Here is a 22,084-nt window from a genome sequence, read left to right as displayed (position 1 = left end):
GGTGTGTGTGTGCTACACCCACCCTGGGGCAGATAGCCAGAATATAGTATAAGGAAGGGAAAGAGGCTTGCTACCTGCTGTAGCCACTGATCCTCCCTTTACTCTTTGTTGTTGTCTGTGCCATAAAAGGCTGCCCTCTGCCATGACAGATTCTTGAGTTGTCTCTATTTTTACTTACAAAAACCTTTTACTGAGACTAAAGATTAATTTCACTGATTTTTTTCAAAGTACCAATTTTTGGTTTCACTTATTTTCTGTTAATTATTTTCCCTTCATCTCCATCATTTCTTTCATTTTCCTTGCTTTAGGTTAGTTTGCTCCTCTTTTGCTATTTCTTTCAGATGTAGGTTTAAGTTACTGATTTGAGATTTTTCTTCTTTTTATCATGTGTTTATAAATTTCCCTCTAAGCACTTCTTTAAGTATATCCCATGAGTTTTTTAATCTATTGTTTCATCTTCATTCATCTCAAAATATTTCCCACTGTCCTTTGCAGTATCTTCTTTCAGAGTCTTAGGAATATTTTAGAGTTTTTAACACCAACTATGAGCAGTCTATGAGGATTCTTCTTCCTCAAGTTTTCCTTTCAAATGAATTGGTCAACTTCTTATTTGCTCATCTGTTGTTGCTACTTCAGGCATCTGAGATGTTAAGTAATTGTTGTGAATTGTCTTCTACGCATAAAGGTAAATTTCACCAGCCAGGTAAAATTAATACAGGTCCCTTGACTGGAGATGTAAAAATAACTGCAGGACTGGTCGAGTAATGACAATCCTCTGAGCGCCGTTAGGGATGGGTGGGGTGCGCTGGGGCCTCCACTAGCCTCCTGCTGATGCAGCTAGGTTGCGGGCTTACACCATGACTGAGACGCTACAGGGTTGGAAGACTAGCACAGAGCTGAAGAGAGGTAATGAGTATGTGGCAGGTAAAAATGCCACAAGCTTACTGTTTTAACCAAAATTAGGTTCTTTGTCTTTGACTACTTTTTTGGATTCCACCAACTATCTCTGAGGTAAAATCTAGTCTTTTTCAAGTGGTTGTCCAGGTTTTTATAATCCAGACCCAACCTGATCTGGAAGTCAAGCAAGCTGGCTGTGACTGCAGTTTAGCTCGTTGGAACACTCAGTACTCATAGCACAGATTTATGGGGCATCATTGAACAACTATCGCATGCTAAGCTTAGCGATAATCTCAGGTGATAGCAATGAATAAAGCTGAATTTATATCATGTTGTATCCAGACCTATGGAGGAGGCTCAGCTAAGACTTTTGAGAACAGCAGAAGGGAAAGCTCTTGCTATGGGTCTCCTGCTCACTTTATTTATCTACCTTTACAAAAATATTCTCAAAGGTGAGCTGACTGTTAGAGGTGCTCAATGGTTCTGTAATGGGTTTTCTCCACCAAATATAAGAAAGTATTGTTAGAATCCTGGAACTTCTGCATACAAAGGAGGTCAATAACCAGTGGCATCTTTAAAACAGGAGTGATACTAGCATGCTCTCTAGGGTGGTGGAGGAGAATGAGCAAAGAATACACACGTACAGTCTTTGTGAATTGCTTTATAAATATTGGTTGTTATTATTGAAACAATTATGTAAATATAAACAAATAAATAGCAATTATGAAGTCTTTATTTTTATTACCTATGTATCCTAAGTCTTTGTGTCTTCATTTGAACACTGGTTTGGGTAAATAATGAATACTGTCAATTTATTTTGGTAGATAATTTTTGTTGGGAATCTTCTGCAGATCTATAATCATAATGCAAAATTACTAAGGCTTACTGGTACCTTATCTTCATAATAAAAACACCCATGTAGGAAAATAAAAAGTTACTTACGCTCTGTTTTTAACTGTCCAAGGATGGAATTTTCTCCTCTGCACATGGTTCTGAAAGTATGCAAACAAATAATTATGCAGATTTCAAAACAACCAGTTTTAACTGCAATATCTGTGAATATAATTCTAGCATAAGTAAACACAGAGCAAGTGCTTCTATGATAAGTGGTACACATATTTCCTAAAGCAAAAAAAAAAAAAATGAATATCATTTATGAAACTAGCAGAACAAAGTAGTTGTGTTGGGGTGAGTATATGGAAAAGTTATGAAATTGATGATTGATTTTTGAAAGAGAAACTAATTTTTAAAAGATAGGTTATGAATGAACTTTCCTTCTTGCATATTTGGTGACAGCAAAGATAAATTTAGATTGCCTCAACAGATAAGCATACTTTCAGAATCATGTTGCTTTCTGAGGTGAAAGGGTAAAACCCTTGCAGAGTAACTCAGGAATAAAGGAAACGATCATATTGGGTTGTCTCTATCATCAGCAACCTCCCTAAAATGTACAGGGTTCCATGACTGTGCTAATGATTTTGTTTCTCAAGACTGATAATAGTTGATGAATTCTAAACTCTGAAAAACAATTCTATGCTCCATCTGTGTGCTCTATGAAAGTAGTTAAAAATACAGTTATGCCTCATAAATGCTATTAGTAAGGATGATGGCGGCAAATAGAGATGTTTTTGCATAATAAAAGGTTATAGTTTGGGTTGCTGAACAAAAGTCAGACATGTATTTCATTCGACTGGTTCAAACTCAAGAAAACAGTCATAGGAAATAATTACAACTGACAATATTCCAAGAATAATATTAGAATGGCAAATGAAGCAGGTAAAATTCAGCTAAAACATTACGTCAGTGGACTTAAATATTTGAAGAGCTTTTCATGTCATGTTGTAAATTAGAAAACTAGAAATGCGCATATCTTCAATCCAATTATATAGACCAAGGTACAATTAAAGTTCTCTCATACCCTAGGGGAAACAAGTAAAATTATTACTTGAAACTCTGGGAGATAGACAGATATAAGCTTGAAAAATCAATCAGAACCAAGAGGATTTTTAAAAAATTTCCCAAACCAGGCATGGTGGCACATGGCTGTAATCCCAGCACTCTCAAAATCTGACACAGGAAGGGCAAAAGTTTGAGCCTACCTTGGGTGACTTAGTGATTTAATGAGATTCTATATTCTAACAATAAATGAAAAGAGATAGAAATTTATCTTAGTATGAAGGCCTTGGGTTCAATTTCTAGTGATAAAAAACAACTATGCCCCATGTCTTACTCAGACTGTGGCTTCAGACCCTCCAGGGCCACTGCTGGGAAGCAATCCAAGCAGGAGGACACCTAAGCCCCACTCCAATTAGACCACATGCCTGAGCCCTTCTCTGATTTACAAATGCAGGGTACTGTGTAAGATTTTATAGGCTCCCTTCTACCTCTCAGAAAGGTTTGAGAAAAATAAGAAATTACAGGCAGTTTGAGGAAACAAGCGGTAGTAGAAGTCACTCTCCAGTATGGCTTTGCTTTTCTAGGAATGTGGGGTTGGGTGGGCTCTTTAGTCTCAGGACTGAGCTTGAAACCAGCAGTGGACTTGTGAGCAGGCCTCACCACTCACCTCTCTACTTCAGTGTCTTTCCCAGCTAGATGAGCAAGAAGTTTGGGGTGCCTGTCTGCAACCTTCTCTGCTGCCCATGTGGCAGGCACTTCTCACCTTTCCACCAAGTGGCTTGAAACTCAGGGGACCCAAGCGTATGGCTTTCTGAGGGTATATGTAACTGGAGTTTTTAAAATCCCAAGCATAAAGCTCATCATTTTTTCTAGAATTCTAACAAAGTTGTAGTAGAAAAATCAAATTAAAATTCCAGGAGATAGGAATTTACATTTTCCAACCAAGGTTAATATTGCCAACTTTGTCAGAGGCTGCTAGCGAGTGAATCATCAAAAATTGCACTCATATCATACCATCTTAAACATTTAATTTTACCTAATAAAAAGAATATGAAAAGCTCAAGTATAACATAGTGATTTAAAGATAATTTTAAACCAATATTACACAGGTTTGACAAGCAATAAATATATAAAAGAACATTTTGGATCTTTATACTTGCCATGTATATTAGGCCCATTGTTTATAATTTGCAATTCCATTTGAATTTTATCATTTAGTAAACATGATAAGATTTGAAAGTAAAATAAAGAGAAAATATCCCTTTGTGCAATGCTCCCTTGAAAGGATGCTGAGAAACCTTGCGGTTCCCTCCCCCATCTCCATGCAGCTCAAAATAGATTATTTTGCATTTTGGCACCTGTAGTTGAAGTGCATTATGGCCTGCAGAGCATTTCCTCCTCCAGTTGAAATGTCTCCTTCAAATCCCGGCAGCAGGGGTATTATTACATACACCCGATATCTCCGGCCTTCCCTGTAACAGTCAGATGCACAGAAATACATCAGAACACAACACAAATGAAGATAAATTGCCAGGTAAAAGGACAAGCAGTTGATATGGTTGCAAAGGCAGAGAGAATGGCCTGGCACACAGCATTCTCTCCTTTTTTGGTTTTTGTGGTGCTGTTGGGCTCGTGGCCAGAGGCTGCATCCAGGCTATCAATTCACAAGCTGAACAATAAATTCAACTGGGGGGCTGGGGAGATGGCTCAATGGAATAAGCACTTCCCTGGCAAGCACAAGGGCCTGAGTTCAATCCCCGGTTCTGCCAAAATAAATAAATACATACATAAATAAGTAAGTTCAACTGGGCAGCAAAGTGGGAACTGGGCTAACTTTCTCTCTTAGGCATAGCCTTTGTAAAATAACATGCAGTGAAAGAAAGTTTTCCCCAGATCTCATGGAAGTGGGGTTACAACAGTTTCAGAAAAGACATTATTGTTGTAGGCAGCTGAGTTAGAAATATTATAGGCAGTCAGGCAGAGCTGGGCTCTAGAAGGAGCCAGAGCAGAACATAAGATTGATACCTTGCAACTGTGAGAGAGCCAGACACCTCTAGCTGTGGGCCAGACCTCAAGACAAGATCAAACAAATGCACCCACATACCTCTCTAAGGATAAACATCAGGGATTGATATTCTAAATAGGTCTTTATCACCTTGAGAAAGTCAGGAAGAGTAACTACTCCAACCCCCTACAGGAAAATCCCCTATTCTGTATTCAGGCCCGCCTTGCTATTTAACTTGCTTCCCCATTTGGTCCTAGATTTAATTTTATCTAAGCAATTATTAATCTCACTGGTTGACCATAGTTTTGTCCTACCTCATGCCCACCTTGCGAGTTCCCATGTTTCCCACCTTAGACCATATGTATCCCTTGTGGTTTTGCTCTAGAAAACAGGTTCCTGGGCATTCCACTCTGGTCCCCTTCTTTCTCTTGGACAGAAGCCTTCTTTCTCTCAATAAATATATTCTGCCCTTAACCTCCACTGCTCCTAAAATTCATTCTCTGATTTTCGAGAACACGAACTTGTTCCAGATACCTCAGGTTAGGAGGGTTTCCTCTGTATTATTCTCATGCTAGCTAGAGGTATAACATTATATCTGCAGTACGTAGCTCACAGCCAAGCAAGAAGCAGGTCTTCAGTTTCTAACTGTGGGGTAATTCAATTGCAACAGCCCAGATCTCAGGACAAACAAGAGGCACTGGAGTCAGTGTCTCTTCCAGTACAGGAGTTCATGCTTAGGAGTTCTGAGGCTGCAGCTGCCCAGTGTTTCCTGAGGCTCTTTAAGAATTCAGAGTGAGTACTGTTTAGTTTTAAATCCCCTACACGTGTAATATGATAGTTCTTGGCCCACTCTCCCAACTGACCTTTGAGGGAAAAGGGCTGTACTTAATGATACAACAAAAAAGAAGAAAATGGTAGCCTCTACTTTGACATGTGCTGAGAATCTCAGAAATCAAAATAATTGTGCTTTAATTAGTACCCCTGAAAGTCCCTGTCTCCATTTATAACCCACACAGGAAGAGAAAGCCCAGAAAGGAAGATGGTGTTCTTTGCAGTCAACAAATCTGAGCAGGATTCCTGAGAGCTCTATGTTCACTCAGTACTTGATTTTCAAGTCCAAGCCTACTTAAACTTTTCGTAGTACTTAATTTCTAAGCTCAATACTTTTTTCTTTCCTGTGACTGTTATGATTACTGTGAGGTTCCGATCTCCTTCCCGACGACCCGGGCCATCCATCTGCACACCAGGGCGCGTGCAATATGAAGTTGGGGGCAGAAACGGCTGGCCGCCAGCAACTTGGGATTCTCAGGCTTCCAGCCAGAGAAACAAGAAACTTTAAGGAGGCTGTTGTAATGGCACAGATTAATCACTAGATGGCAAACACAGTTTGAGTTGGGAGGAAAACAAAAAAAAGTAAACTGTCCACGTTGTCTGCTTGATAAGAACAGAAGGGTTACCTAAGCTATTTCCCCACAGCCAATTTAAAGGTCCAACTGGACATCCGGGAACTGACACCAGTTGCCTTATCTGCCTTTCTGGAATTTTCTCTATCTGGTATGATCGTTCCACCCCCACACCCGTGATGAGGGATGAAGGTCCTTTGCTCCAAGGCCCCTGTCCCTACTAAAGAAGCACAGTCCACGAGCTCTCAGCCTGAGTGCTCCCCACCCCTAAAGGCCACTCCCTCCCTCCAACCACCTGGAGCTTCAGCCAGAATAGAACCATTTCCACCTGTGTACTGCACAGCACACACTTGCCAGGAGGTCTACCAGGCACCCTTGGGCTTTGATACCCACGTCTGCTGCTGGTTATCGGATAAGAAGCACCTCTGAGACACAGGAAGGGAGTGTGCACAGCTTCCTATTTTGAGCAGTACCAGGCAGAGGACCCTTGTGGACAACACACATTCAGGACTGCTTGCCTTGAGGGGACGGGATCGGGTGAGAAGAACATTTGTTTCAGGGAAGTCACTAGTAGAAAAGAGGTTAGGCTCCATGGAAGCTTTTTCTTTAAATTACATTTTGTTTGAATTTTTATTGTAGCAAAGAATATAAAAGATAGCCAGGTGTGGGGGGTGTAGGGACTATACCTATCATCCCAGCCCTCAGGGGCTGAGGCGGGAGCATCGTAAGTGTGAGGCCAGCCCAGACACCTGATTTAGTGAGACCTCATCTCATAAAACAATGATAATAACAAAAACAACAAACCAAACAAAAACTTGCCATTTAATCCATTTTTATGTATATAGTCAGGGCCATCAACTGCATTCACAGGGCTGTGCATCCACCAAGTCTATGTTTCTTTTCTCTTTCTTGTACTTTAGGGAAGGGTGTACACGGTGTTCAGGGTCTCACTCCTAGATCAGCCTCATAGTGATCCGCCTATTTTACAGCCTCCCAAGAGCTGGTATTACAGGTGCGTGCCACCAGGCCCAGTCTCATTAAGTCTATCTTTAAAATGTTCCCATCAACCCAAACAGAAATTCTGTGACTATTAAATAACTATCCCATTTCTCTTCCCCAAAGCCATGGAAACCTCTAATCTACCTTCTGCCTTTTTGAATTTGCCTATTCTAAATTTTACAAATAAGTAGAAACATACAGATTTTCCTTTTGTGTGTGACTTATTTCACTTAGCACGACATCCTCAATGTTCATCCAAGTGGTAGCATGTCTCAAAATTCTTTCCTTTTTATGGTTGAACAATATTCCATGCTACGCATATACCGTATTTGTCTGCTGGTGGACATTTGGGCCATTTTCCCTTTCTGGCCACGGTGAATACTATTACTGTCCTTGGCTAACAGCCTGAGTCCTAGTTTTCTGTTCTTTTTGGTCCATATTCAGGAATGGGATTATTGGGTCATTTGGTTATTCTTTGTTCAGTGTTTTGAAGATCCAGCAAGTAAATTACACTTTCCAATCTGTAACATACATTCATGGTATAAAATTTAAGAGGTAGAAGATTATGTGGTGGAAAAATTCTTTCACTCCTTTGTCTCCAGCCTTGTGTTTCCCTCCTGAGGGCAATTCTTATTGCCAGTTTTTTCCATGTTCTTTTAGAAATAGTGTGTGTATTTCTTTCCATGAGTGATTTTGTAAAAGGAGCTACTTAAACTTTTCACAGAGATTGAGAAAGGGCTCTGGAATTTCAAGCTGTAAGTCTGCGGTTGAATGTAAGCCAACAAAGACTACATGTCAGACATGTCCTATCAACTCCATAATTCAAGCCATGCACTCGCTGCTGCCGAGGTTCTAGTCCCCTCCTGAAACACTGGGTCCTCATAATACCGGGGTTGTGCAAGTGGCAGCAGGGAGGTTATGGGAAAAGCTTGAGCCCCTCCTGTGCAAAATTATTCATGGTATTAAAAGCAAGATAAGCCCAACAGATAGGCAGTCACATCCACTGTGTTCACGACAACTTTATAAAACTGATTTCTCAAGTTTCTTCTCAAAATAAGCCTTCCTTTCTTTCCAAATTCATTAAATCTTATTGCAATGCTGTTTGAAAGCTAAAAATTTTGAATTAGTATCCAGTGATTTAAAAGATGATTAAATTGTGTTATAACCACCAAATGATATGGCCGTCTTGTAGTCAATAAAAATGACCAGTGTAACAGCTCAACAGCAAAATATTTCAGGTGCCAATAAAAATAGGACTCAATACAAAGATGTCATTAAATGACAATACAAAGGTGGCAGCTTTTAATAACTATTAAAGTATCTTTCCTTCAAATGTGTTAATATCCTCCATTCTGTGATCCACACCCTGAAGTAGGCATTGCTCCTGGGGTAGCACCTCACCAAAAATCTCAACCTTTCAGATTCAAGAAACCAGCATGGAGTTCTCTGAGCTGAGGCAGGAATATAATAAATGATGAGACAACGTAGGGATTTTTCTGATGCAAGAGGAGCTCCAGAAAAGAAAACAAAACAAAACAAAAAAACCCCAGGACAGACCTCACTCCCTTTTAATGCTAAGCTATGACAGCTATGATGAGCTGGCCTGGTTTCCAGGGAGATCCCACAGTTCAGAGTGTAGCCCAACTACCCACACACTGCGGAAGCCCCAGGAAAAAGGGCAGAAAGGCAACACTGAAAGCACCAGGGCAGGCTCCACATGAACAAGCCACAGTGCTAAGTTCTGTAAGCTCCTTCCAGAGACTCATGGCCCAGACCATCTACGGCAAGGCTGGCGAAGCAGTACTTACCTGGTAGAAGGCACGTTGGAAATAACGAGAAATCACTGAATTTCGCCACATTTGCCAGGAATTGGTAAACTACATTTCCTTCTATTGGACTTGAACTAGAAATTCAATTGAGCGTGGGAGTAGGGCAGTGACAGTTCAACAGGGAGTAGAAATTGATATGAATAAAAAGGAAAACAACAAAATAAAAAGTGACTTTAGGGTGGTTAGAGTGGTGGCTTTTTATAATTAATAGTTGTGCATTTTGTGATTGCTGAGATCATCTTATGCAGACAGTCGATGTGTACACTGATAGGTCTCTTCACCTTTGCTTCTGGTCTCCTGCAGAGCCCCTCAGCCACCCCATCCTGGCCCTCCTATGGGGGATCCACTCACAATTGGGGTAGGATTTGTATGAAAACCCCAAGAAGCTTAATATTTTCTCAAGAGAGAAGATGCCTTATTTTTTGAGAATTTAAGATTAACAGGTCATATTGCATTATCATACACTTCAAGACCATTGTTATAGATTGTACAGCAGTGAATACTGTCAGAAATAAGAGTAACTGTGGTTGGGTTTTAGTGGAAAAAAAATTTACACCATGGTGGTATCAGTTACATGGATTTGGGTCTGTAGTGTCTTGATGGTTTGGGACAGAATTCTTTCTATTTTGTGTTTGGCATGCAAGTCTTCTAACATGCAATAAATCTTTCTGGGCCTCAGGTTTCTCCTCTGTACCTGAGGGAGTAGCTAAAATACCCACTGGTCCACTAGAAATGCTGGCTCTATTTAACACTCATGATCTATTATATGTGTGATTTTACAGACAGTGACGTTTATGTATTGTGAACAAACACCCACAGAATTCTTTTCATTATTTACCTTTGGAAAATGCCATGATTTAGGTATAAGAACACAGGGAACTGCCCCAGTCTGATGCAGATGTCTCTCTGGACCTGATAACCTTTAGCGGGCATATTCCCTCAGAGGTCTCCAGTAAGATTCGACAAAACCCTTAAGCCTTTCCCTGTTTGAGCCATCTGTTTGCTTTCTCCCTCTCCCTATTCCCCCTTTCCTTTTTCTCTCTGCCAGACCACTTGCTTGGGCTCAGAATAACTGGGCTTGGCCCTGTGCTAATTTTTACATCTTCAATTTGCTAAAATGACCATTTTGGAACAGAATAAAAGCTATTCAATGATCTAAATGAAAAATTCTTTGGCCAAGATGGGTTGTCATCTGTGCCCCAGTGTAACTCTTCTCTAGGAATTTTACAGCATTTGGAAGACATTCCACAAGGAAAAAAAAAAAAAAAAGGAAGTTAAAATTTTTTTATTCTTTTTATTATGACTATAGCTTAAAATTCACTTATTATGGTACTTCTGTAACATGTCCAATATACCTTTTCAGCCAGGATCTGAAATTATAGGATATAGATATTCTTTAAGTCTAAAAAATACTTATCAATTGCTTTAAAAATAAAATGTTTATCTCACTTTTATATTTTATTTTATTTTTTTTATGTATTTAGTACAGGATCTCACTACGTAGATCATACTCATAGTGATTCTCCTGTTTTCAGCCTCCCAAGCACTGGGATTCCAGGCATGCACCACCATTCCCGGTCTCAGCATGCCCAGGGGGGAGGACCAACACAGTATGCTGGAGATCAAACCCTGGCTGCTGTGCTCTGCCTAAGTAGGCTCCCTAGTGTGCTGAGCTGTCTGTCCGGCCCTTCACTTTTAAATTTTAAAGAAGGCATCTCCCACTGATTTCTGGGAAGCTTAACACTAGAAAAACTCTACCTCTTTAGAAATGAGGAAAGCTTTGTACCTTAGTGGTGAGGAGCACAACCTAAAGCTCTGAGAACATGAACTTAGTTCTAGATCTCTCCCAGCAATGGATCTATGATGTGGGCAGGTTACTGAACCTCACTGGGCCTGCATCACCTCCAGAACTGAGAAAATTGTGCATTCCACCCCATAAAGTGAATTTCAAGACTGAATGAACTAATGCATGAAAAACATCTACTATAAGGGAAGACTCGAAGAAGTATTCAGTAACATTTATATTCATTCAACAACCAGAGATTTCAGTTAGAAAGCTTATGTGCATCTCAAGAAAAACAAGTATATAGAGCCTAAAGTTAAAACAAAACAAAACTGGACTGAACTCACATTATACTTCAAGATACCTCTTACTCTATTGATTGGGAAAGTGTGTTATCATATCCACAATGGGAAATCCACAACTGAATTTGGAGGAGGCACTGCCGTAGTGCGTGGTAGGACCTCCCTAAACAGAACGTGTTTGTCTTGTGCCCCCACTGTCATGAGAGCCAGTGGCAAGGAACCCAAGCAAGTTGTTCTTATTCCATAATAACCACCCAAAAATTTAAAATAAAGAATGTGTAAACATCTCTTTAATTAAAATTTTTCTGTTTCTGGCATGACTATTAATTTCTGCTTTGAATGCCAGGATTTTTTTTTTTTCATCTTGCTTACATCTATGCTGTGTGGCATAATGCCAAATGATGACTATCTTGGAAATGCTATAATAATGTCTCACACTAACTGGATGATATACAACTACTTTCACATAGATTATATATGTGAAATTATCTATTATATATATAGATATATATTAGATGATATTATTATCCTCTTTGTTAATGAGGAAACTGTTAGAAAAGCAGACTGACACAGTCACAGAAGTGCACACCTATGAATGACAGAGGTGGTGAAGGCCCAGCTCTCTGGACATCTGTTCTCACAATAATTTCAGACTTTCCAGTGGTTTATTTCCCATCCCACCCAAATATGGGCAGACAGAAACTCTTCCGCAGGTATAGGAATTAGAATAACTTCTAAAGCTGCATATTTTTCACACAGCATAATGGTGTATTTTTAACTACAGGTTAATACTAAACACAGGTCTTGGCTGCTGACATGCCCTCCAGACTAAGGTAGACCCAGAAGCTTCGCAGCCATGTGAGCTGTGGCCATGTGAGCCACGACCACGGCTGCATCAGCAAACACCAGAAGCACCCTGGAGGCTGGGGTAAAGCGGGAGACACACATCATCACAGGATCAACTTTGATAAATATCACCCAGGTTACTTTGGAAAGGTCAGTATGAGGCATTACCACTTAAAGAGAAACCAGAGTTTCTGCCCAACTGTCAACCTCAGTAAACTGTGGACAGCGGTCAGCGAGTAGACATGAGTAAATGCTACCAAAAACAAGACAGCAGTAGCTCCCATCATTGATGTAGTGTGATTGGGCTACTACAAAGTTTTTTTGGAAGGGAAAGCTCCCAAAGTAGTCTGTCATCATGAAAGCCAAATTCTTCAGCAGAAGAGCTGAGGAGAAAATTAAGGGTGTTGGGGGGGGGGGGCCCTATGTCCTGGTAGCTTGAAACCACTGGATACAGGACTCATTAAAATGCTAACACATGAAAAAAAAATAATACTAAACACAAACTTGAAGTCAACTTACTGTTTTCATTCTATGTGTCAACGTTTTTGGTAGTAACAATGTGAAATGTACTGTCTTACTTCCCAACTTTCTACCAAGGCCAAAGTACATGTGTCATTCCCACTAGCAAAGATCTGATACTGTCCTCAGTAACCACAGGCCTATGTCACGTGGTGTTAACATGTTCCTGCCCAGATCAGCTGCTCCTGTTTCATCCTTTGGTTTATTCAAATATAATAAGAGATAGTCAACTTCAGACTGTGTATTATCATTTTTCTTCCTGGCTTCTGGTCACATTTGAATTATCAAAGACAGGTTGTGGGTTGGGAGCTGGCCTCTAACACACTACTTAGGAGGACAGACAGTAATTCACCATCACAGGACAAACATGAGTCTGGAGCTCCAGGTCATGGATCAGAACATTAAATCTTTACAAAAACCTGTTTCTGTAAAAAATTACAGCTATTGAGAAGGAAGGAGGAGGAACTGAAGAGATCAGAGAAAATTGCTTAGGAGACTGGTGTGAGTTAGATTCCAGCATTGGCAGAAAAATAAAGAAGTCACCTAGTGGAGGGAGTTGGCAATTTACAAACTCTGATCTCTCTGGGATAGGAGGGGCCTGGAAGAGGGGTTGCATTCCTTGGTCAAGTCTGGCCAATGGCAAATCGTCATTTTCCTCTATCTGCTTCATACTGATGTCTATTCTTTTTACAACAGCCAAAACTGTACTTGTTGGTGAGAATGTGGCTTTGCCAGGGAAGTTTTGAGTTTCAGAAGAGTACAAAGCAGAGAAGGCAGCTCATGAGGATAGCTCATCACAGTCCCTAATTAGTAAAAAGGAGGTGTACTGCATTACGGAAGCCTAACAATGAGCTTTCTAACTTTACCCTGAATGTAAGCTCACAGACTTTAAGTTGGTAAGTGAAAAAAATACAGTTGCAATTAACATAAGACAAAGGTAATGATACAGTGAGGTAGAGAATGGCAACAACAGAAAGTATTTTTCTGGGGATGCATGTGTTTATCTGCTGAAAGCCTACATGTATGATATACCTGTAACTATCAAATAAAGCAAAACCCCCGAGAGACCAGTTCTGATCTGAAATTTGATGGATTCATTTTTCATTTTCTACAAAGTAAGCTTGAAACTGCCAATCTGGAGTGTGTCCTAGAAATTGCCAAGTGTGAGATACAGTCTGCGACTGAGAGTACCTCATCACAGGTCCTTTCACTCTCAGAAGCAGCCTCGGTGGTCACTGGGAAATGTTCGATCAGAAAATATGGCCAAGTTCTTTAGAGCTCTGGAATGCTAGGATTCCATGATTTTAGAAGTCTAGATTTTAAAAGACAAATTAATATGATAAAGAAAAAAACATCCTTTCAGGCTCTTGTACACTTATAAATAAAATTTACCGGTACCTGATAAGCCATGTTATTAGTAGGTGAATTTCCATTCATCCTACTTATTTATTAGCTAATTACAATTCCAAAATTGAAGATTCACTGATCAGTCCATTGAACTAAATTGTCAATAAATTCCTGTGACTTATTTTAGTTTCACACACAATAAAAGTATTTTTCTTTTTTGTCAAATGCTCCTCATAAGTCAAGCCAGCACACTTGCATCAATGAAATACAAGAGCCGACAAAAGTAATGTAATTTTATAAGCTAAACCTAAATTACTCCATAGGATTGGGAGACCAGCAAGGATACAAGGAATTTCTTTGTGTACCTGTATGCTTAAGTATAAACAGGTTGTTCTAAAGTCATTTCAGAAATAGATCCTATTATGACTTTCTTTTTAAAATGTTTCCTACAGAGGTAAAGAAGATAGGTTACCTGTAAAAGTCCAGGCCATCATCTCTCTACATGGTCATATATGCTACTCCATACTAGTCCTGAGGCATCTTACCTGTGCCCCAGAGTCACCTTTGGAGCATAAAAATCATCAGGTGTCTGGGCCTCACATCAAGAAATTATGACCTATGGCCATGGAGTTGAATCAATGCTTTTGCAATTCGGTACGTGTCCAGTGGTGATGTGATACGTAATCCACAGTGAGATCCAGCACTCACCCTCTACGATGCAGGTGCTGTACTACGCTGCCTACATCTCAGCACTATAGGAGCAAGACAGGTACACCCTCAGCTTCTGGGAGGGGTGGCCGGCCACAATAAAGGGCTTCTCCAGCTCCTGTTCTCCATAGCCCAAAGGGCCTTTCCTCACTCACTCAAGGTCATCACCACTGGCTGAGGGCAGCTGGTACCCAGGGCTTAGTCAAAAAGAAAGGGGAACAGCAAAGGCAGAATTCATTTGCCTCAGGATGAGAAAATTCTAAATTATCTTGAACAGCAACCCACTGTACAATGAAGTTACTTGGTATTAGGTGTCGGGGAGATAGGGTCAAAGACTAAGGCCCAAAGCTGCTTTTGCCTATTGCTACTAGTGATCTAAATATGTCATACAGTAATCAGTTTTCAATGCTAATAATGGAGACAGTAACAACAATGTAACAAGCACTACTACTATGCGATCTACTTTCCTGAGCAGGTGTAAGGAAGCAATAATATATGAACCACATAAAATATTGTGAGTCACAGAAAATACTGATATATCTTTAAGTCTGAAATTCCTCACATATTATGTGAGATAAAGATATTGAAGACACTGAAAGGTTTAAAACTGCTTTAATCCTCAAATATATATCTATTTGGAATTTTTCACTGCATGCATTTGGTGACTTAACATGATGAAATATAATGGTTTTGTCTGCTCAATTTGAAACTTCTACATTGAGGTGAAATTAGGCATAAAAATAGTGTCAGGTGTCGGGACAATTCATCTAGGCAAGAATCATCAATGAACAGTGCTAAGAAAACTCTTCATATACCAAAGAATGATGTTGGATCCCCAACTCATATTACATGTAAAAAATAATTCAAAATGAATCAAAGACATAAATATAAGAGCAAAAACTATTAAATTTTTAGAAGAAAATTGGCCAAAACCTTCATGGTCCTGGACCAAGTGGTAGTTTCTTAGTTATGGCACCAAATGCGTAAGGAATAAAAGAAAAATTATCAATAAATTGATAATTTATTAAATTATTAATTTATTAAGTGGACTTCATCTACATTAAAATTTTTTGTTTCAGGGCACAGCATCAAGAAAGTAAAAAAAAAAAAAATCTCACTGAATGAGACAAACTATTTGTAAATCATTGGGACTTGGATTCAGAATACGCTAAAAAATACCTTTCCAACTCAGCACTCAAAAAACAGATAACAGCGATAAACTGGGCAAGAGACTTGAATAGACGCTTTACCAAAGATGATATATAAGTGGTTAATAAGCAAGCAATGACATATCATTGGCCGATAGAGGAAGTCTAATCAAAACCACAGTGAGAACTCAGGGCAACAATTTCTGACATTGCCAGTGAAGTGGAGGACCCAATACTATTATGGACTACTGGACTCTTTTGGAATATTTTGCTGAGTTAACACACCTATAATATTCAAATAACGGAACTAAACAAAAAAGGGGGATGCAGATGAAGGTCCATTTTGTATCTGTGTATTCAAGGTGATTGGAATAGATATATAGTTACATTCTCTTAATGAATAGAGGGATTTGTTCTAATGGTGTTTGTAAATAGGGTATCATGTCCGCATCTTGTACAGCAATTAACCACTAGGAAGAATGTATGCGATGTGTTAATTATTGAAACTGTCCTACCAATTTGGTTTGAAATTGTCTCATTGCTATTTGTTTCTCAATAAAATTATGGGAAAAAAGGGAAGAAACTACAGTGAGACACCATTCCAGGCCTACTAGGGTGGCTGCGACGTAAAACAGAGAGCTAACAATAAATACTGACAATAGAAACTGGAGCTCTTGCACACTTTGGGAATATATCACAGCACAGGCGCCTTAGAAGCTAGTCTGAAAGTTCCTTAAAATGTCAAATAGAATTACCAAAAGAGCCAGAAATTTTACCTCTGGAGAAATGAAAGTACATCTGCATAAAAATTAGTACAGAGGGCTAAGGATACAGCTGAGCGGTACAGCACTTCCTAGTATGCATGGTTCAATCCCCAGCACAGCAAAATATAACCAACAAAAATCTAGTGCAGAATGTTCATGGCAACATAATCCAGAATAGCCAAAAAATGGGGAAAAAATCCAATGTCTACCAGCGGATGATGAGTGGTGATTAAATAAAATGTGTTATACACATATGATGGAATATTATCAGGCAATAAAAAGAAATGAAATACTGACATATACGCTAACATAGATGAACTCTGAAAACAGTATGCTAAATGAAAGACATCAGTTGTAAAGTAACACATATTCAATTATTCCATTTTTATGAAATGTCCAGTCTAGAAAAGTCCACAGAAAAGGAAAGTAGTCTAGTTTTACCAGGGGCTAAGGAGGAAATGTGTAATGACTATTAACGGGGATGGTGTGTTTATCTGGGGTGATGAAAATGTTCTAAAATTATTTAGGTGATTATTATACAACTCTGTAAATATACTAAAAATCACTTAATTGTATTAAGTGGGTGAATTATATAGTACGAGGACTCTATCTCACTAAAAGTAGCAAAAATAATCTTATGAGCTAAAGAAGTAAGACAGATGGAAATAAAAATTTAAATATAACCCATGGAAAAACATGATGTCTATTTGCTTTGTTTATAAGGGAACTTACTGTCTAACATTAAATAAATCAAACCACAAACGTCATCTGTGGAAAGAGACTGGACAGGAAAAACTGACTGTGGCCTGAAAGAATTCAGATTCCCACCAGCACAAAGCCCTTGCATATCCTTCCCACCAAAGGAGATCAAAGTCTTTAGAAACTGACTCAGATGAAAGGAATCAATAACCTGCTGCTGGCTCGTCTACATTTGCTAAAAGCATTTTAGCAAATAACAGCACTCTAAAAATGAACATCTAAAATTCAATTTAGTAGTAAATCAAGAACACTTGGATCAACGACTTTGCCCCTAATCGTACTCACTCGAATGCCCAACACTTTACCTGTGAGCCTTCAGGATTCTCTGCGCGATGGCGTCGCCCACCTTGTTGAACACAACTTTGTCATCAGCACAGCTTATAAAAAATTGGTTCTATGAGAAAAAAATAGAACAGGTATTCTTATAAACTTTTCTCAGTACAAGGAAAATGCGGTAAGGAATAAAGGCTGCACTGATTGCTTTTTGTTTTGTTTTGTTTTGTTTTGTTTTTAAAAAGGGTTACACAATAGACAGGTTCTGACCACGGAAATCAGACCAGGAAAATGAATTCCACAGAACAAAAGAGTCTGACTTGGGTCTCACGAATGCCTAAGTCGGTGATCACTTTTAGCATTCTTATCAAATAGAAGGCCACATTATTATTTCATCATGAGAACTTCTGAGTTATATTCTCAGACTGCTAAGAAAATTCTAAAATTAGGCGTTCTTCTTCAGATTCACACATTGTGTAGATGCTTATGATTAAAACTTCAGGGGCCAGGGAGATAGCTCAGTAGAATAAGCACTTGCCTGGCAAGTGCAGGGTCCTGAGGTCAATCCCCAGTACAGCAAAAACAAAAAAACCAGAAAGACAAACAAACAAAAACCCCTTCATATATTGGCTTGTACTCCATGTTAAGTCTATGTTTTAGAAAGTTAGATGGCAGCTGCCTGGCCTACTCTTTCTATCCTTTCTCCACTCTATCTTTATGTCTGCTTTTACCTTGTCTGCTTTGCTTAGGTCTCAGATTAGCCCTGAACTTCTATCTTAAGTAGTTTCAAAGCCCTTTTGTAAGTATGCTGTATATACTAATAAAAATAAACTAGCAAAATGGAGGGGAAAAGTACTTCTGCTATTTGTATACATAAAACATTCTTTAACACCAATATGAGAAAACCAGCTGTCACATTTCTATCATGGTATAACAATTTTTTTGCTGCATAGAAGAATGTTAAGGGCAAGGGACATAGCTCAGTGGCATAAATGCCTGCCTGGCAAGTGCTGAGTTTGATCCCTGGTATTGCAAAAAAAAAAAAAAAGAAGTTAAAAATTAGGGATGAATATTATAAATACTATGTGTTTGAGTACATTGCAGATTGTTATACCTGCAATTTCTAAGGACAATCACCTCAAATCATCTTAAGGTGCAAAGATATATAGGCAATAACTCAAAATATGGGTATCATCTTTTCGCAGCATAATCATTTTTATCATTGCACAGGGTTTTTTACTAACTACACGAATCTGAAAAATACCTCCAGAACACAAACTCATAGAAGACATTGTGCAAAAACTCCTTGAAGCTTGTGGTTCGCTTTAGGGCACTTAGAAATAGAAAGCTCAGCCAAACCATGCTGTTTCCCCAACCCTGAATTTATACTATGAGGAAGTTTTCTATTTCTTAGCAGTTCTAAACACAGAGAGGCCACATCTTACTCCTTCCCTTCTTTCTGTGCAAGTGTAGAGCATATGCCCATCACCTAACCTGGCCCGAGGAATGTCTGTCAGGTCTTTGTCTGGGGCCATATGTATGTACTTAGCATTCCTGACCTTATTTAATGCTATGAGCATATTTATAAGAAAAGCTGATATTAACACTAGTAAAAAGAGACAAAGCAAACTGACTCTAGATAATAGATGAGTCAGCCTTAAAATCTTATTTTATTATGGCAAAACTGTCAAAGTTAGTAATACTATACTTTATGCAGAGTTTGTGACTTTCTCCTCTAATGTCCTGTATTTACTGCAAGCTCCCAGCCAGCTATTATCTGCATTCAGCCTGCTAATGCTTTCACCTAGCACTTAGCTTTCTTTCTATTCATGCCCCAGAAATAAAGCTCTAGTGCTGCCTGCCTTTAATGAACTGTCACTGCATTGGGGGCTGTGGGGTGAGACAGCATTGCAAGTGAACAAGATAAGGCTAGAACCGTTTTTCCCAGCTAATCCATGTACCCCTAAACATGTGTTTTATTGGATGGGAAAGAAGAGCTAGAATAAAAAAAGAAGATATGCTCTGACTTATTTTTTCCACTACTATAACTTTTTTATTTTCTCAGGGTTTTCCAAGCATTCTAAGATATTTTTATACCTACTTTGAAGTACAATTAAAGTTTCCAAACCAAACTTCAAAAAATGTTCTCAGACTTTCTCATATACTCTGTACACAAACTCTAGGGTCAGGAAAAAGTACTAACAAAGGTAGTCTACAGAGGATTGTTAGGGTGACTCATGTAACAGTAGGTTACAAAAACCCATCCCATTATTTTCTACTGTAAATTTGCACTTCAGTATAATAGTAGCCAGGTGTGCATCTCAGCAGCTGCTCCTGGGGGTACAGGAAGCAATCTTTGTGTCTCATTTGGTACCAGGGACAAAAAGCAAGGTGCATGCAACTGTGCACAGTGTCAAACTGGGATTTGCACCCCTATAATGCTCCCTCTAACTGTTTTTGACCATCACAGGATAAGGGTGGGGAAAATACACCCATACCGTTCTGTAATCATATACTTTACAAAATGGAGTGTTGATGTGACTCACAGCATCTGGGTTTGGGAAATCAGGAAGCCATCTGCCATTCACCCATTTAGCAGACAAATGACAAGGTGTGTTAAGAGCTCCAAAGCAGTAACGTGTGTATTTAGGGTATGTTTTTAAATTATTTTTCCATAACTTTATTGAGAAACAAATAGAAATGAGACAGTTTCAAACCAAATTGGTAGGACAGTTTCAATAATTAATACATTCTTCCTAGTGGTTTTTTGCTGTACAAAATGCGGACATGATATCCTATTTACAAACACCATTAGAACAAATCCCTCTATTCATTAAGAGAATGTAAGTATATATCTATCCTAACCACTTCCAATACACAGATACAAAATGGACATTCATCTGTATCCCCTTTTTTTGGTAAGTTCCATTATTTGAATATTATAGGTGTGTAGGGTATGTTTTTAAAAGAAAAAAAAAAGTTTTCTTTTGATTTTTCTGATAGAAGTCACCCAGTTCAGTACACTGGCACATGAAAAACCAGATTTCAAGCTTTGTAGGAGGTTGAAAGCGAATCACCAGGTGACTCGCACACAGATGATGATGTTGGCCATGGGAGCCAATGTTCTCATGACAGTAAACTGAACAAGAACCAGCAGATACAGACACAGAGAATGAAGAACTCCGTGATTCAGCTGATGAAGCAAACAGCAATGACAGTATATATCTGACTAGTCAAAATGGTACAAAATGGTCACATAGCCAGATGGAATAAGCCAGTGTCAGAAATATATCCGAAAGTATAATGAGGATCTTGGCAGGGATGAAGCCTATTGGATGGAATGCCAGCATTGCCGTTCACTGTTGGAAATTGTAACAGACAAAATGCCCCAAGACACTGTGAAATATACAAATGATGAAATGCACGCAAAACATTCTGCATATACCAATACTCAAACATATATTTGTTATGCTATCTCACTAGCTGAACTAGGTCTGTTGTACTTAGCAAGGCTTCCTCATGGTAATCACAGAAATATAAAAGACTGCGGATATAAAAGACTTATGGGTGTGGGCTTGAGCTTTGCAGAATAATAACGACACTGAGGAAATCTGATTTCCTTCAGAATTGCCCAAGATTTGTTGACAAAACCTCCTGCCAAGAAAGAAAAAGAACTGATAATCTGGATGCTATCTGCTCATTGTTTGAGTCTTGTTTCAAAAGTTCAAGTAATTTACACACCATCTGAATACATGACTATTGGTGAATATCTTGTATTATTTTGTGGTCACTGTAGCTTTAGACAGTATACTAGGGCAGTATGGCTTTTATTGTTGACCAAAAGGAAAGAAAGAAATGACTTACCTCCTTTATTTCTAACTATACTAGAACCTTTACAAACTGAACCCCAAGATGGTAACTTTTTACAACAAAACCAAAGGAAGAAGAGATATCATTGTGATGTCACTCAAAACACAAAGTGGTGGCCAATGGCTGTGCTTTACTAGACCCTAAACATATGTAGTATGTGTAGTTTAACAGTTTACAAAGAAATAACAAATGCAAGGCTTGCATAGTGGTGCACACCCATAATCCCAGCACTTAGAAGGCTGAGACAGGAGGACTGGCACAGGTTCAAGGCCAGCCTAAATTACATAGCAAGCCCCCGACTCATCAAAAAATGCATAATATCACAGAGAAATTTTCTTAAAGGACTGGGACTGGGCCTCATAAAAGAAAATTTATTGCAAAAGAAGAACAAAATGTTTCTGCTCAGAGAACTTTGAAAAAAGAAAGAATGAAAGAAAAGAAAACCTACGGTGAATACTGGTGAGCTGACAGGTAAACAGGGCAGTGCAACATCACAAAGACCTACTATCCTAACAGGAAAGCCAGACATGCCAATTGTGCCGTACAATAAAGGACCCGACAATAATGATGTATGCTAGCAGTATAAGCAATACTTGTGCATGGAACATGCAGGCGTCATGCATGAGGATGCCGGGGGGGTGACAGTAGAAGCAGGGATGATTTCAGTGGTAGATTTTTGTTTGTATTTACATTGTAGTCTACAAGGGTTTTTATTTGGTATTATCCTTCAGGTTTT

The 22,084-nt window shown here is 39.0% G+C and overlaps 1 protein-coding gene across 1 annotated transcript in view; it reads right to left on the bottom strand.

The window, feature by feature from the left end:
• Positions 1-22,084, bottom strand: part of Pld1 (phospholipase D1) — a 172,791-nt gene that overhangs the window by 37,255 nt on the left and 113,452 nt on the right. Inside the window, exons 20-22 of the mRNA XM_004633552.2 lie at positions 17,511-17,599; positions 4,152-4,265; positions 1,840-1,889 (exon numbers count right to left, since the gene is read on the bottom strand). Coding sequence (XP_004633609.2) covers positions 1,840-1,889; positions 4,152-4,265; positions 17,511-17,599 — 253 coding nt within the window. The remainder of the gene's footprint in view (positions 1-1,839; positions 1,890-4,151; positions 4,266-17,510; positions 17,600-22,084) is intronic.

Source organism: Octodon degus, unplaced genomic scaffold, assembly GCF_000260255.1.
Source record: "Octodon degus isolate 3935 unplaced genomic scaffold, OctDeg1.0 scaffold00055, whole genome shotgun sequence".
NCBI lineage: Eukaryota > Metazoa > Chordata > Mammalia > Rodentia > Octodontidae > Octodon > Octodon degus.
Note: the sequence above shows the minus strand (reverse complement) of the source record. Positions and strands in the feature narration are given on the sequence as shown.